The sequence below is a fragment of the Fragaria vesca genome, linkage group LG7, assembly GCF_000184155.1.
Source record: "Fragaria vesca subsp. vesca linkage group LG7, FraVesHawaii_1.0, whole genome shotgun sequence".
Classification (NCBI taxonomy): Eukaryota; Viridiplantae; Streptophyta; class Magnoliopsida; order Rosales; family Rosaceae; genus Fragaria; species Fragaria vesca.
In genome coordinates, this window is record NC_020497.1 from 20,042,682 (window position 1) to 20,059,007 (window position 16,326).

Sequence of the window (16,326 nt, forward strand, 5' to 3'; positions counted from 1 at the left end):
TAAAGCTTTGCATTAGTTCAGGCATGGAAGGGGGAGACGATCATGATCACATGGAAACTATATGTTCATGACTGGTAGAGGTGATCTACATCGGCTTCGCTAGCTTGTGCTACATTATTGACAAACATTTTACTCTCTGTATGGATTAACTATGTAGCAGTGTTTATATACATGGATGTAATCAAATCTAACATGAAATATTTGCATAGCCTAATTCAATATATTTCAAGCGTACGTGTTCAAAGTGAGAATGTGATAATTTTCTGGCTGCTACTGTTGTGAAAGTCATACTGTATAGCTAGCCTGTTTCACAGAAACATATATGACCCATGAATATTATTCTCACTGTCTTCCAAGATATTCTTTCTTGTTTTTATTTAAGTAAAACCTCATATATTAATTCACTATACTATTAGCCAGCTCTAGATTTTTATTTTAATTGGTTCGTTCCACTGCAAGATCTAAATGCTTAATCAATTAGCAAATCATGTGCCATCTCGTTTAATGCTTACATACTGTTGAAAATACAACGCTCTCTGTTTTTGTTGTTGCTAATATTGTATTTGGGATTTGGAGTAGTTCATGCTGTAAAATTCTAGACTCAATATACTATAGAATAGCGTATCAAAAAAAGATATACTATAGAATAGCGTATAAATTGGTATTGGCCTCACAGTCACGCATCAATCTGAGAGAAACAAAAATGGGAGCTCAATCTCTCACATTTCATGTCTCTCTTCTCCTATTGATAATCATCATCATCCTCATGACAAACATGCACGCAACCATGCTCTTCAAAACCACGACAGCAAAACTCCTATCTCCTTAGAGCTTGCAACTCAACCACATACCCACAAATTTGCTACAAGTCCCTCTCCTCCTACGCCTCCACAATTAACTCAAACCCTCAGAAGCTCTGCAGCTACGCCCTCTCCGTTGCCCTTAATGCCGCTCATGACGCCTCCTCCGCCGTGACGAAGCTGTCCAACACTCAGAGACTTTGGTCGTCAAGGATTGCATGGAGAATATCAGGGACTCTATCGACGAGCTGAAGCAGTCCGTGAGTGCCATGAGCAATTTGGGGGGTGCGAATATGGAATACCAGTTGGATGACATAAAGACTTGGGTCAGCGCTGCCCTAACAGAGGATGATACTTGTACGGATGGGTTTGATGAGGTAAAGGTGAGCTTGGATGTGAAGAACGCCGCCATCAGTAAGATCATTATCAATATTGCTAGGTTGGCTAGTAACGCCTTGTCTCTCACCAACAGCCTCAATTATTAGTACTACTTGAGGTTTGAATTCCATTCCTTCGTTTTCTTGAAAAAGTAATTATTTAAAAAAGAGAGTGAATTCGACATTTAATTCTAAGGTACATTTACATCGTTAATGTAAACATCACGGCGATTAGAACTACGAAGACAAAATAAAAATTCTTTTTTATATTTTTTATTTTTGATCCGATAAAAAAATATTACGTTGATACATGAAGTGTTCGTCTTGCCTAACAAATGACATCATACATTGATGGGTTCCCATGCCCATTGCGTCGACCAAACTAGTATATCAATGGAGATCTATCTAACCAGTAACGAGTAATAAACGTAATCGGTTTGGAAACCGAAATTCTCAAAATTCGGCTTGATGACGATAGGTGGATAAGGACGTCAATATTTTGCCCCAAAAAGAGGCCCCAAATATGGGGTCAGTGACTCGGTCATCTGTTACATATATAATTATAAGCTATTAAGCTATATGTAACGTTGATTGGTGTGACAAATGCATGTGAAAGAAGATATTATAATTCACACCAAAGTATCAAACAGTTGAGGCACCCCTCACTAGCCCAACTGGGCTCATCACCCACTCACATGACCACCGTCTCACGGTGAGTCTCCACCAATCTCCTCCCTCTGTCTCCTCCGCACAGTCTCCCCCTTTAACCTTTTCACACCCTCCAAAAGTCCAAATGTCTTTCTGTTACTAAATCTTGGATTAATTAGTTTGATAAACAAAAATCATATAGTTGCTTCGCATCACCATCATCAATACCTGGAAAACATTAATCTATCTTACACCAGTCACTTCAATTGAGATTTTGTGTCTACGTGCAAATCTTTCATAAGCCAAATTAGTCCTTCAATCAAGGGATACCAATGAAACAAACTAGACTTCGAAACTTTAAATTTATAGGGTCTCTTTCCTTGTACAAATGCATTAGCACATCAGTGTAAATCGATTCAATCTCTATAGCCGATTTCATGCACTAATATACTACCGCATGAAGCAGATTAATTCACACATAGTTTTCGAGTACCAAAACTAATCAAGACCATGAAAGGGTCATTAACACTAGTCGATCACATATATTCTACATCTCATATATATAACACAGACTGAGGTATACATACTGCGGATCAAAACCAAATATAGAGTTCTACATCACAAACACAAACTCAACGTACATGGTCTAGCTAGCTGCATATTCAGTAGTTGGAGGCAAAGTGGTTGCAAAGAGCCAGAGCATTACTAGTAACCTTGGCAACGTTAAGCACCTGAGCTCTAATGGAGGCCTTGATCTTGCCATCCATGGCCTTCCCGGAGAACCCATCAAGGCAAGTGTTGTCGTCAGTCAAAGCAGCACTAACCCAAGTCTCGACATTGCTCATGTGCCATATGAAATCCTGACCCTTGGATGACTTGCCCATCTTCTTCAGCTCGTCCACAGATTTGCTCAGCCGGTCGACGCTGTCGCCCATCTCCTCAAGGCAGTCGTCGATGGCCTCGTACTCCTTGTGGCTCAAGCCCTTGAACTTGGTCAGCTTGGTGACGAATGACTTGGCGTACTGGGCTCTGGTTAGGCTGACGGACAGGGCGGTCTGGGCTAGCTGGCGAGGGCTTTGCTGGATGGCGTTGGAGTATGAAGAGAGGGACTGAACGCAGAGGTCTGGGTACGTGGTGGCGCTGCATGAGGTTTTGATGAAGTTGGAGGCAGTGGTGGTGGAGGCAGAGTTGGCTGTGAGGGCGAAGAGGGCAAGAAGGAGGAAGAGAATGGAGGATCTAGCCATTTTTACGAGACTGATTGAGTTGGAGTAGAGATGAGAATAGGAGATTAATTGGGAAAGTTGAGGTTTGAGGATGAGGATGAGTAGGGTGGTATATTTATAGAGGGGATGGGATTGGTGGGATTGGGGGGCATCTGTACTAATATACAGTTATACACCGTGTACGACTGCGTGTGTATCACCACATTGGTTAATTCATTCAAGTATGTTAGGTTTTGGCTGGTCAAATGGGTTAATTAATGTTCTCTTAGAGTTTAGGAAGGGCAAGAAAAAATTAGAAGAGGATAGTACGTCTTCAATCAAAGCTAAAGCACAAGGGTAGTCTTTCGAAGCTGACGGTGATTCTCTTATTTCTTCCTTTCAAGTAAAAGCTTCACACACATAAGTAATTTCAAACAAAGTTAAATGTTGTAACAAAAAGATCAGTTGTGAGCTTGTTTACGCTACAATACCATATTTGGGCAAACTTGTATCTTTAACTATATATGAATCACTTGATTTCAAAAAAACCAAAAAAAACATGAATCATTTAAGGTGGAAACAAACCTGTTACACGAGCCCCCAGATTTAGATTTCCACATGAAAATTTACATATCACGAACCAAACGAGGCCTATTAGCAAGGGGATCGAACTCGGATAGGGATAGGGGTTCAAGTACTGGTCTACCCTTACCAACTAAGCCAAACCTTGTTGGCGCTAAAGATACATTTTCAAAACACAATTATTAGGGTATCACATTTTCTTTAACATGTGTGAATAATGCCGTATGAACCCTAATTGAAGAAAAATGAACTCCAAATACTAAATCCTAGCTATTAGCTTTTTTCTTTTGAGGGAGTATGACTTCTTGAAAATTTAGGCACATCAGCACATGAAGCTCTTATTTTGTTCCACTACAATGCCACCGACTTGACTTAAAGATCTTTATGAACAAGCAGAAATTGTAGGTGCAAATATAAATTCATATCAGTAGCCTGTGGAGTCGTGTAGGATCCACATAGTATGAAGCTGTGGATGATTGGAAGGCAAAATTTTCAAAACAAGTTAAAGCCATGTTGTGCTACACACACCGACCGCGGATTATGGAATTAATTGAGATTATATTTTCCATTAATCACGCAAAAAGTTACAGGGATTTAAGGATTTCTTTAAGCATAAGCTGCCAAAGTGACACTGTATGTGACACAATGGCGGGCCAATGACTTTTCTATAATCACTGCGCTTAGTGTTTACTTAACTAGAATTCTAGAAGACACATGTGAGACTGAGCCTCTATATGACTATGACCAGTTGCAAATCTATAGATGAATAGGTTTTTCAATCCTAATTCAGTACCGAGCTCTGAGTTATTTCTTTTTACCGAGAGATTATGTTATAACACTGTTTTTTATATTTTTGTTGATGATAGATTAAGATTTAACTTAAATTAGTATTGAAAAGATTCGAATAATAGATTGAGATTTAACTCAAATCAGTATCGACAAGATTCGAATATAAGCATGAGGTTTCAGACAGACCAACTCCGATCTTGAGAAAGTAGTGTGAGGTTGAAAGAAGAACCAGTGTAGATGAGAACAAATGGTGTAGAAAAAGCGGAACGATAGACCAACTATAATATATTCAAGTGGGAAACAAACAAGAAAACATTGCAACGTGAAAAGCATAAATGAGAGCTTTCGAGGCGGACTGGCGGAGGCCGTACAAAGATATGTGAAAGGAACATCAGCTAAACTGCAACAAATGGTTTTCTAATTATACTTATTCCTGAATAAACTACAGTGATTAAGCAGACCACCAGCCTAAGCCTCTTCCCAAGTCCCCAACTCCTCCCTTGCCGACGTCCAGTTTTCTTGGGAATATCAACAAGCCATAAGTTAGGGTTCATTGCTGCTGCACAGAAAACCCAGGCTTCTTCAAGGACCTACAAGACGGCCGAAACAAAGAAAAATGGACCTGCCAAGATGCATTATTGGCAATTTGCATTTACTGTGACAGTCATGTGACCAACGATGAGCTATCATCGTCAATCATTCACTCCTACACAAATATGTTCAAGCCTACTCAAAGCACAAGTATGGAATATGGATATTTTGCAGCCGACCAAGCAACTATCAGGGTTCGGCCAAGATCACAAAAGTATATATCGTTATATCATCATGTCCTTTTTTCGGGTCATCTGTAAATGAGAATAATGAGTATCTAGGGTTAATTGAGTGTAGAGAGAAGTATATAAAACTATCGGCCTCCAATGTAAGAGCTATCAATGAATATGAATCTTGTTTGAGTAATTTCCCTTAAAATTTCTTTAATTTTTGTCCTTCCGGAAACATCCAATAAGATTGGAACGAAACTGATCCATATTGAAACCTTCATGCTGAGTTGCTGACTGATTGTTAAGAGAGAGAGAAGAAAAAAAAAAATATGCTCATTTGCATAAAAACAGCTAAATTAATGTCCAATGCAATTCAAGAACCCATTCTAATGAAACTAGAAAAAAAAAAGACGAACTTGGCCCAAGAAAGTGGCCACCACAAACCCATGTCAAAGGGAACATAAGAGCCCAACTCAAAATAAAGAAAGTAGGGGTAATGCTATGTTGTTGGTAAGGTTTCGTTGGAGCTCAAGAGTGGTCCAAGTTTTCTGGGATTCGGCTCCTCTAAAGTAACTTCAGGTGAAGTTCATAAAATCTACACTATGGGAATATTTTGATGGTCTAGATTAGACAATGATAATTAAAGGAGGAATTAAGATGTAAAAAAGAAAAGAGAAAAAATCTCATAAAATCTACACCTGACGGTGTTTTTCACTCTGCCGTTACCGTCTATTCCGTCTTGACTGCTTCTCTCATATGAACATATATTATTGTGATCACATGCATTCATATCAGCAGCCAAGTATATATATATATATGTTCTTCAATTCCTCATATATGATAGGGACCTAGATCTGATTTACGGTAATCAAGTCCTTTAAGTCCTTGTGAAAGATGCTTTTCCACCAAATTCAGAATATGGGGTATAACCTAGATCTGCGATGCAGTTACCAGCAGGTGAAGTACTTGATCTGCGAATCTCAAATCCAACATTGAATTGAATCAAACCCCAGAGTGTGATTCTTTATTCGATGAAACAATCTAGTGATGAAACAATCTAGTGTGATTCTCATATTCTCGTAACCACTTTTTCTACTTCTTCTTTGTTTAGGCGCAATTCTTCATCACTAGATTGTTTAATCGAATAAAGAATCAATGTTCTCACCTTCTAAGGTTGTTAGGTGAAGGCAAAACAAAATTTGATCAAATCAAATCAAAAGTTACGAAATTACACAATTGAATCATATATATATATATATATATATATAGAATAGATTACTTGCAAGAATGAAAAGAGAAAATCCTTATGTTCATGGAAGAAAGATAGAAAATAGGAGAATAAGACGATAGGAGGGCTATCAGAACTCAAAAGTACATGAATTCAGTTCTTTACAGGTAGTTTTTTTTTTTTTTTTTTTTCTGTTTTTCTTTCATTGCAGCTTAACCACGTTAACATTCATTGTAGGACTAAAAATGTAAAAAATAATGTTAGCTTATGTGGCATAATTAAAATCCATTATATTAGAAGGATGTGTAAGATTTTATGAAATTTACATAAAGTTAGGATTACTAACTTTAGAGGAGCCGGATCCAGTTTTCTGTTATCTATGATTTTCAGGCTGTTCTCGTGTTCTGAACTTTGTATTAGTCTACAAATTAAGGATTAGTTGCTTTTCCCTGTTTTGTTTAGGTAAAAGAGGGGAAATACAGAACAGGGAAAAAGAGGGGGAGGAGTCATCAAACGAGAGAAAGAAGAAGACGTCGACCATGCAAGAAAAGAAGGTGACGCTGTCGGGGTTGCTCAACATGATTGATGGTCTGTGGTCAAGCTGTGGTGATCAGAGACTCATTGTGTTCACTACAAACTACAAGGATAAACTAGACCCTGCATTGTTGCGTCCGGGACGAATGGACGTGCATATACACATGTCGTATTGCACTGCGAGTGGGTTCAGGATCTTGGCTTCGAACTACCTTGACATTCAGGAGAGCAATCCTCATCCTCCCTGCAGAGAAATTGAAGTGTTGATAGAGAGCATGGAGGTCACTCCTGCACAGGTTGCAGGGGAGCTACAGGTGAGTAATGACGCTGATGTTGCCCTTACAGGGCTTCTGGATTTCCTCAAGGATATGAAGACGAAGAACGAAGAGAAGAAGAAGAACGAAGAGGAGAAGAAAAAAGAGGAAGAAGAGGCAGAGACAACTCACACAAGTACAACGATGAAACTAACAAAGAAAATATTGATGTCTAGGTTTAAGAAGAAGAAGGAAATTACGTAGTGGTAGAAGGTTGCTTTCAGTTATACTTGTCCTTCATGTTTAGACTGTACACCTCGTCTTTTCTACACAGGTGAATTCCTAGAAGAAAATAAAGATAATTGAGGTATTGAACAGCCAGATCAAAAAATGAATTGAGCATATCGATGCGTCGCCACATAACACAAGAAAGATAGATGAAATATACACCAAAATTTTCTTTTACTCTTTCGTCCAAATGTTTTTATTAATAGTACAAGAAAAAAGAGAAGTGATTGGCGCCGGATGAGTGAAGCTTTGTCTAATCGGGTTTCCTGTTTTGTTAAAGATGGGCTAATTTTTTTTTTTTCGAGAACACACGGTTTTATGAAAGAGGTGCTTGTACTTGTAACGAAAGTATCAGGTGGAAGATTACCCTCAGCTCGGTGTTGCAGTGATTTTTATCATTCGGGGCATTGGATTTGCATGGGTAGTCAAATCACCGACTACTCATTTCGCTCAACGGCTGCAATTCATGAGCGTAACACTGAGTCTAGGCGTTATTGTTTTAGCGATGACACTTGTTATTGCACTTTTACTATCGCAATTTTACTTTCAAATGCTTTCGTATTTCTCGATGTATTTTTACATCATCTTTATATAATCTTTTAATTATAATAAAGTGATGACATTCTCCATTCAAAAAAAGAAAGCATTAGTTATAAGGCTAGAGAGTTCGTGCTAAACTGCTAATAAGCAAGAGGTTTATCACGGTGCATTAATGTACCGATACAGCAAATAGACCGTTTCAATACAAAGCTATATAGATTATCTCTATATAATCGAGATTAGCTCTGTAATATAAAGTAGTTCCTGGTCAAACAGTACTTGTTCACCATGTGATAACAATGAAAGGAAAAAAAGATCACACAATATTTGTTTACAGAGCCAGAATCGCACAGAGGTTGCAGGCTTTTACAGAGCCAGAGTCGCATTGAAGTTGCAGGGCTTTTACAGTTGGCCTTCCCATATTTGCATACCCACCTTCCATTGCTTGGAACTAGTAACATGTCTCTTTCATTCCCATAAACTGAATACATCCAACTTCTCCCAACTGACACACACAACACAATAAGACTGCTTCTCCACCCTTGTTTTCTCTGCAAACCCTAACACAATGTTTGCCTCCAATCCCACAGCCTCCACACTGTTCTAAGCCTACGCCTCGTTTGCAGCCTCAATGCTAGTCGGAAGAGTCTACCTAGCTATGTAAGTATGTATCTAATATAGTCTATTTGATAAGCACATTTCAGGTTTTTCTGTTCTGCCTTGGACGAAATTGTTTTTGTATTTGAATTAGAAATCCTTGTCTTTCAGGCTTGTGCTACTTTGTTAAGAATCAAAGAGTGTTCCAGTTTCTTACAACCAGTTCTAGTTTCTCAGAAACCAATTGGTAACCTAGCTGATAACACAATGTCCGCCTTGTTATCAACTGCTGCTTCCTTTGCTGCAACACTGATGTTGGGTCGTTCCATGGTGGAGCAAGTCTTCGGCAACTACTCATTCCTCAAGAAACTCTTGGCTTTCTTCCGTTCTGAGCTGACTTTCGTCGTCGTGGAGTACACCGAAGTAGGAGAACGGAATAAGATTTACGACTCCGTGGAGCCCTACCTCCGAGCCAAACTCGGCACCAAAACGAAGCGTGTCAGAGTCAGCAAAACCAACAGGCAAAAGACCACCAGCTTTACCCTCGACAACTATCAAGAAGTCACAGACACATTCGAGAACTTCAGTATCAAGTGGCGTTACATCTGCATTGAACCAAAGGATCATCACTTTGAAGAGAAACGTTACTATGAGCTGAGATTCCACAAGAAGCACAGAGACAGAATGAGCTCCTACTTGGACTATGTCGTTGCTCAAGCTAAAGAGATCAAAGATGCTGAAAAGGTTCTCAGAATTTATTCTCGTCGCACTGCAGGTACCTACAAGTACTGGGAATCGACTATACTAGAGCATCCTTGTACTTTTGAGACACTGGCCATGGATCCATCCGAGAAGAAAAAGATCCTGGAGGATTTGGATATGTTTGTGCAGAGGAAGGAGTTCTATAAGCATGTAGGCAAGGCTTGGAAGAGAGGCTACTTGTTATATGGTCCGCCTGGTACTGGCAAATCCAGCTTGATTGCGGCCATGGCTAATTACCTCAACTACAATATATATGATTTGGAGCTTACAAGCATCTCCAACAATGCTGATCTGAGGCAGTCTCTGCTGTCTACCACCAATCGCTCTATTTTGATAATAGAGGACATTGATTGCACCTTGGATATACAGAACCGTGAGAAAGAGGAGGAGGACTCAGATGATGAAGTAATTGTCCTGACTAAGGGTAAGAACCAGCTAAAGCAACAGAGTGTGACGCTTTCGGGGCTACTGAACTTCATTGATGGTCTGTGGTCAAGCTGTGGTGATGAGAGAATCATTGTGTTCACAACCAACTACAAGGATAAACTAGACCCTGCATTGCTGAGGCCGGGACGAATGGACATGCATATACACATGTCGTACTGCACTGTGAGTGGATTCAAGATCCTGGCATATAGGTACCTTGGCATTCATGATCATCCTCTCTATAAAAAAATTGAAGGGATGATACAGGCCACAGAGGTCACTCCGGCACAGGTTGCTGGGCAGCTACAGGTGAGTAATGATGCTGATGTCGCTCTTGCAGAGCTTGTGAAATTCATTAAGGAAAAGGAGGAGGAGGATGAAAAGAAGAAGAAGGCAAAGAAGAAAAAAGAAGCAGAAGCAAAGAAACTAAAGAGAAAAAGGTTGCTGAATCTTTTTCAGAGGATCAAGGAAATTACATAGGCCTCAGTAAGTCAATAGCACTCCTATCATCTGCACTCTTTATCTACTTATAATTGAAATCTTTTCGCGCCTATCATCTGTGCTCTTTTTATGAAAGGATCATCTGTACTCTTTATCTACTTATGAATGAAATCTCTTATCTATCTGCCTATGTCATCAGAACCTACGATAATCATGTTTTAATGTGAAGAATCTGATTATTATATCAAATCAAGCTCATAAACTGAATGTTAGAACACACAGTAGATTAATGCTTTCATTTTCTAACTAATGCATTTACAGGTAAAACCTTTTCTTTACCTACTAATGTAGACCAGCAATGGCTAAAGGCTTCTACGAGTCCAATCCTCTATCCACCATCATCATTCTTACTCTCTCTACATCATCCAGTCTACCCACATTGCTGTAAATCTTCATCAGAAGCTCAAAATTATATTCATTATCAGGCTCCAAGTCGAAGAGTCTTTCAGCTGCAACCCCTCCAATCTCAGCATTCCCATAAAGGTAGCAAGCATATAGCAACGCACCCCACACAGTTGGACCAGCCTCAAACTCCATTCCTTCCATTATCAGACCATAAGCTTCTTTAATTAAACCTGCCCTTCCATAAAGATTCACCATACAAGCATAATGTTCCATTATTGGGCTAATTCTGTATCTGTTTTTCATAATAGAAAACAATCTCTCCCCATCCTTCACCAAACTCAAATGCGCACAAACCGAAAGCATCGACACAAATGTGATAGCGTCTGGCAAGGCACCGGCACTCTCCATCTGTTCAAAGTACACCAAAGCTTCTCTGCTTTTAGAATGTGCTGAAATTATAGTGTTCCATGTCACCACATCCTTCTCAGGCATTTGACAAAACAGCCGACGAGCTTGCCTCAACTTTCCATGATTGGAATATGCAGCAATCAAGGAATTGACAGTCGACAAATTCCACTCAACTCCTTGCCGAATAGCCCACCCATGAATTTGAACAACAAGCTCCAGTGATGGCACCTCACTGAGAATTGCAGATATAGCAACCGAGTCCGGCTGGAACCTTTCTTTCACCATCTGGTGAAAAATGTCCAATGCCTGCAACAAAAGCCCGTGGCGCATATAAGCAGTGAGCATTGTGTTCCAAGAAACCTTGTCCCTGCTACCAATCTTATCAAAAACCTTCCTAGCCTTCCCAATGTCACCACACTTAGCATACATATCCACCAATGCATTAAGCACAAACCTATCACCAACAAACCCCAAACGCACCAAATGCCTATGCACAGCCTCACCAACCTGAACAAACCCAATTCCCCCACAAGCCTTCAACACCCGAGGGAACGTAAACCGGTCCGGTTCAACCCCCTCCTCCTCCATTTGAAAGTACAATGCCATAGCATCCTCATACAAACCCAACTCAGCATACCCAGATATAAGTGAATTCCAAGCAAAAGCCGAAACGTCTCTCTTGGGCATTTCATCGAACACCTGGTGTGCTTCCTCAACGAACCCACATGACGCATAGAGTCTAAGAAGCTTAGATGAGAGGCCTACATTTCTACGTAAAAGATTTCTGGGTATGAGTCTATGGACTCTTAGACAGTAATCCATGGCGTCCAGTTTGTAACATGTTTCCAAAAGGGAAGCAAAGGTTTCAGTGTCGACGTCTATGCCGTTTTCACTGGACGTTTCGAGTTCTTTGATGATGGCTTCAAGGGCTTGGAGCTTGGTTTGGGTTTGGGGTTTATGGTAGACAATGAGAGGGGTTGGGGTTGGGTTTGAGAAAGAGAGGAGCTTGGTGCTTTGCTTTTGGTGAAGCTGCTGCTTAGGCTTGTTCTTGCTTCTCTTGCTGTTAGAGGAGCAGTGGATAGTGAGTTTTGTTGTGTGCAGATTCAAGGGTTGTAACGTGGTCACCATTTGTGAACTAAATGAGGCATGTACAAGAAACCAAAGAGGATTTTTTGTAGTTATAGATCCACTAGTGCTTGTGGGACAACATTCAGCATTTAGATATCTCTCTCAGTGACTTAGTTACTACAGTACTAAAATCAGAAATTTTCCTATCATGCTCAGGAAATACAAGATTAGATTTCAGATTAACTGTAACGAGATTAGAGATTTAGACTTCAGTATTTCAGTTTGTAGGATTGCGCTTATGATCCCCAACGTCCATGGATAAACAACAATGATTATCTACCATACTTATTCCATTTTATGTTGTATTATTACTTTTTTGTTTTTATATTTTGCTATGTGTGAAAATGAGTTTGTGCATTGTAACAAAAAAAAAAAGAGTTTGTGAATGAATTATATGATAATGCGACTCTTGTACATATCATGTGATGTTATTGGAGTTCATGTGTTTTACAACGGAAACAATTATAAAAGGAAGGCTTATTTAGTGTCTTGTATCTTCAATGTTTCATCCATCATTGAGTTCTTTTAAATTGTCAATCTCCCTCGTTTTCATACATCTAGTTTAACCTAAAATTAGGACTCGTTTTCATACATCTAGTTTAACCTAAAATTAGGATATTAGGGGAAATTAAAATGAAAATAATTATATTGGAAAACCGTTGGTAGATAAATTTATTTATTGTCTAGAAACATACTCTGGTAACTACACAAGCAGAGTTACCACTCAACTCCTTTGAATTGCTTTGTAATTTGTGTTCTGAAGTAACCATTGTTGTAGCTCTAATGCACCTTGTAATATTGGGGTGTTCAAAAGCTTGTACCAAGCAGAAACTAGCGCTGAAAATCTCTTTGCAAATTTTATCCCAATCTAACAATTTAAGTTTTTAACAGCAACATCTTGGTCCTTGTAACAGAAGCAAGGAAAAGTTTGTTTGTTTATAACCAGCATTTCAGGATCGATGGCCCACTCTTGTATCTTCTGTATTTCCATGGCTCAAATTCTCTCTCTCTCTCACTTTGTAATTATACAAAATTACAAATAGTTCTTTTTTAGACAAAATACAAATCGTTTGATCAAATATATTTACACTAGTGATACATTGATCGAAGTATTTTGTACTTATTTAAACTGTGAACCAAAAACCAAAGAGGATTTTTAAACTTACAGAGCCACTAGTGCTTGTGGGAACAAACATTCAAGATTTAGATATCTGTGTCTTCGAGTACAAACTACAAAGAAAATCAGAAATACTTTCTTATCATTCTAGGAAAATACAGGATTAGATTTCAGATCAACATTAAGGAGATTAGGCTTTAGTTTGAGACTTTGAGGAAGGTTACAAGTCACAACACTGAAAACTTGCTGTTAAACAGTAATCCGGCGTGGTTTTCTGTCCAGCTCAAGTGGTGTACAATTATCAAGTGCAGTAATCGGGGTACAAAAAATGGATCCCATTGATAGTAATTGCTTTAGAATTGACAGTGCTCCTTCTAGTAGGAATTTCCACTCCTCGTGAAGCTTTGTAGTTAGGAGACTGACCTCTGGTGTTCTTAGAGTCTCTCTCTACATTCTCTGCCATATTGTGCTCAAACATTCACTACATCACCTGCTGCAAGAAAAACAGAGGTTTGCCTCATTGGCCTCAGATCCTGGGCATACACGAACTATAAAAGTTGGGTTCTACAAAAGAACAGAATCAGAATTACCAATAACAACTTTTTCGGAAAAGTTATGTGGAAATTAACCAAACATACCTCAGTGCAGCGAAAATTGGGCGAACCTTTTCAAATATTTCATCAACTGTTCCAACTGCATTGATCTGCACAAATCATGTTGTCAATTTATACTTCTAGCCTTTTAGCAATATACAAGTAAGATCAGAGCCATAGAAGTTAACAATTAGAAGAATGTAGGTGATCTAAGTTTGTCAAACGGGAATCTCATAGATCAGCTTTGAGCCTAGAAAACAGCTCTGTATCTATATCACAGACATAGAAACAGAAGCATTCAACCCTCAAATGAGTGACTCACCCTGTGAAGTTTCCCCCTCTGTGTGTAGTAATTGACAATAGGCCAATTCAATTCATCAAACACTTCAAGCCGTTTCTTGATTGTTTCAATATTATCATCGATTCGTCCCTACAATAAAACACCACATTCAAGGTAAATATTTGCACACATAATTCAACCTAACAGAAATGTATAATCCATTCAAATCTCTACCTGATTACGATTTAGCACTCGCTTTACCATCTCTTGTTCAGGACAGTCAAAGAAAAGAACAACATCCGGTTCCGCTCCAATCTGCAATCGTTGTTGAAAAATGAAATTCTACTTTAGACATCACATCATATGATCTCTACAGTTTCCTCATTCACATACTTCTACGTGTTATGAATCTGCAAATTAAAATGCTCTGGCAGACAAGTCCAACAAGTCATTATGCAACATTACACAAATCACAGGAAAAGGAAGAAACTCACAACATGTTCAAATGCCTTGCGGTTCTCCTCACTCCTCGGGAACCCATCAATGAGGAACTTGCAATTATCACTCGCTTCCATCTCCTTTAGAATGAGCTGGACCGTCACTTGAGAGGGAACTATCTTTCCTTCTCTAATCGTTGCAAGAATCACAGAGCTGAAATCGCAGTTCAATAGCGCAAAAAGAATTAAAACAAAGCCACAGATTCATAAACCAGCTACAACTCCCTAAACAACAATGCAGATATCACTACTAACCCATATGCGCTGTTCGAAGCAATTTCCCTCCTCAGCAGATCCCCTGCACTCACATGAGTGAACCCAAATGCCTCAACTATCTTAGCACATTGAGTACCCTTCCCACTACCAGGGCCACCTGAAAATGACATCACCATTACGTCACCATCTCTTCAAGGCAACAAAATTCATGACCACTAGAACAAAAAAAAAAAAACTTACCCAACACAAAAGTTATGAACGGAGCAGCTTTTGACTGCACCGAAACATCAATTTACATCAATATTTCAGTCAATCAGATTAAAAAGGCATCTCAACCTCGGTAAAAAAAAAAAAAAAAAAAAANAAAAAAAAAAAAACTAACATCACAATTTGCAATTAGGGTATGAATTAGAGCAAGAAAAATGTTAATTTTGACCGTACCGGAGTTACTGTCTCTGATTGTGAGGTAAATGATTCGCAAATCTTGAATGCGGAAGCTGCCTGAGGTCAATGATTCATGATTCAATATCACTCTTCACAGAAACAAAATCGAATCAAACTTAGTGTGGAGTTGCGTACCTGGTTATGAGCGGAGGGTTTAGAATGGGAAATGAGAGGGGAGAGTGAAGCCACGCGCCTCCACATCGCGGCAAAGCTAGCTCAGATTTTCGGTGTTTGATATTTTGGGGTCGACGCTTTTTGTTCAGTGAGGCATTTCTGAGTGGTGTGCCTTGTTGTCTAAGCGTGGCGCGGCGAGTCTTAACTTTATACACGGGCCGTGTTTGTATGTACGGCCCAAACTAATGTTGGGCCCAAGGTTTGTTGGCTTGTAATTTTGTTCATACGGCATGTCGTAAGAAGGCTTACCTCTTCCTCTTCTGAAGTCTAGATGAAGCATGTTAGATTCTGGGTTTGATCGAGGAGCGTGAGAATCATAGATTGATCGGAAATCTTTTAGGAGGTTTCTTGGTTTTCCAGAGAGAAACTTTTGAGCTCGGAGAAGTATACAACGCTGGTCGGTATGCTTAGGCTTGCTATGTCATCCTTGACATGAGTGCTGTTAGCTTCACGAGACATGAACATTGTAAGTTTTTACCAATATATTCGAAATTACTTTACCTAGCTAGTTGTTTTCTTTTGTGCTGTCTGTTAGGCTCTACCCAGTGTAAAACAGTTTGCAAGATTAAATCAGAAGAGATGCAAATAGATCCACATTCTGTTAAACTTTTTCACACATGGAGCAAGTTGAAATTGTAACATAGTGTCGGCACGATTTGAACCTTTGATTATTATTGCGTGTTCTTATTGTTTCAGTGACAACTACATTTGCAAAAATGAGAGATGTTAATCATGTTATCATTTGGAAAAAGCAGAACGAAAGGAACAAATTTTTATTTATTTATTTATTATTTTTTTTTTTGGAGACAAGGGAGCCAAAAGAGAAATTTTAAAT

The 16,326-nt window shown here is 39.1% G+C and overlaps 4 protein-coding genes across 4 annotated transcripts in view; 1 reads left to right on the forward strand and 3 right to left on the reverse strand.

The window, feature by feature from the left end:
* The window catches only part of LOC101310948 (putative disease resistance protein At3g14460-like), a 192,395-nt gene that overhangs the window by 161,890 nt on the left and 14,179 nt on the right, over positions 1 to 16,326 (forward strand). The window lies entirely within an intron of this gene.
* Positions 2,157 to 3,129, reverse strand: LOC101307835 (21 kDa protein-like). The gene has a single exon (XM_004307773.1). The coding sequence runs from the start codon at positions 3,067 to 3,069 to the stop codon at positions 2,488 to 2,490; it is 582 nt and encodes a 193-aa protein (XP_004307821.1). The 5' UTR covers positions 3,070 to 3,129; the 3' UTR covers positions 2,157 to 2,487.
* Positions 10,602 to 12,224, reverse strand: LOC101306380 (pentatricopeptide repeat-containing protein At4g25270, chloroplastic-like). Its single transcript, XM_004307770.1, has one exon. The coding sequence runs from the start codon at positions 12,168 to 12,170 to the stop codon at positions 10,602 to 10,604; it is 1,569 nt and encodes a 522-aa protein (XP_004307818.1). The 5' UTR covers positions 12,171 to 12,224.
* Positions 13,337 to 15,613, reverse strand: LOC101306964 (adenylate kinase-like). The gene is made up of 9 exons (XM_004307771.1): positions 15,453 to 15,613; positions 15,315 to 15,374; positions 15,114 to 15,147; positions 14,913 to 15,030; positions 14,655 to 14,811; positions 14,395 to 14,475; positions 14,203 to 14,310; positions 13,926 to 13,990; positions 13,337 to 13,780 (listed from the first exon to the last, which is right to left on the reverse strand). Exons 1-9 carry the CDS (start codon positions 15,516 to 15,518, stop codon positions 13,774 to 13,776), a joined length of 696 nt encoding a protein of 231 aa, XP_004307819.1. The 5' UTR covers positions 15,519 to 15,613; the 3' UTR covers positions 13,337 to 13,773.

What these genes read in the sequence shown, in the direction of transcription:
- LOC101307835 (XM_004307773.1), bottom strand. Translation starts at nt 3,069, where the DNA reads ATGGCTAGATCCTCCATTCTCTTCCTCCTTCTTGCCCTCTTCGCCCTC.
- LOC101306380 (XM_004307770.1), bottom strand. Translation starts at nt 12,170, where the DNA reads ATGGTGACCACGTTACAACCCTTGAATCTGCACACAACAAAACTCACT.
- LOC101306964 (XM_004307771.1), bottom strand. Translation starts at nt 15,518, where the DNA reads ATGTGGAGGCGCGTGGCTTCACTCTCCCCTCTCATTTCCCATTCTAAA. An exon ending in AATCAGAGACAGTAACTCCG is followed by an intron (nt 15,148 to 15,314) that starts GTACGGTCAAAA and finishes GTTTCGGTGCAG; the next exon opens with TCAAAAGCTGCTCCGTTCAT. An exon ending in GCAAGGCATTTGAACATGTT is followed by an intron (nt 14,476 to 14,654) that starts GTGAGTTTCTTC and finishes CAACGATTGCAG; the next exon opens with ATTGGAGCGGAACCGGATGT.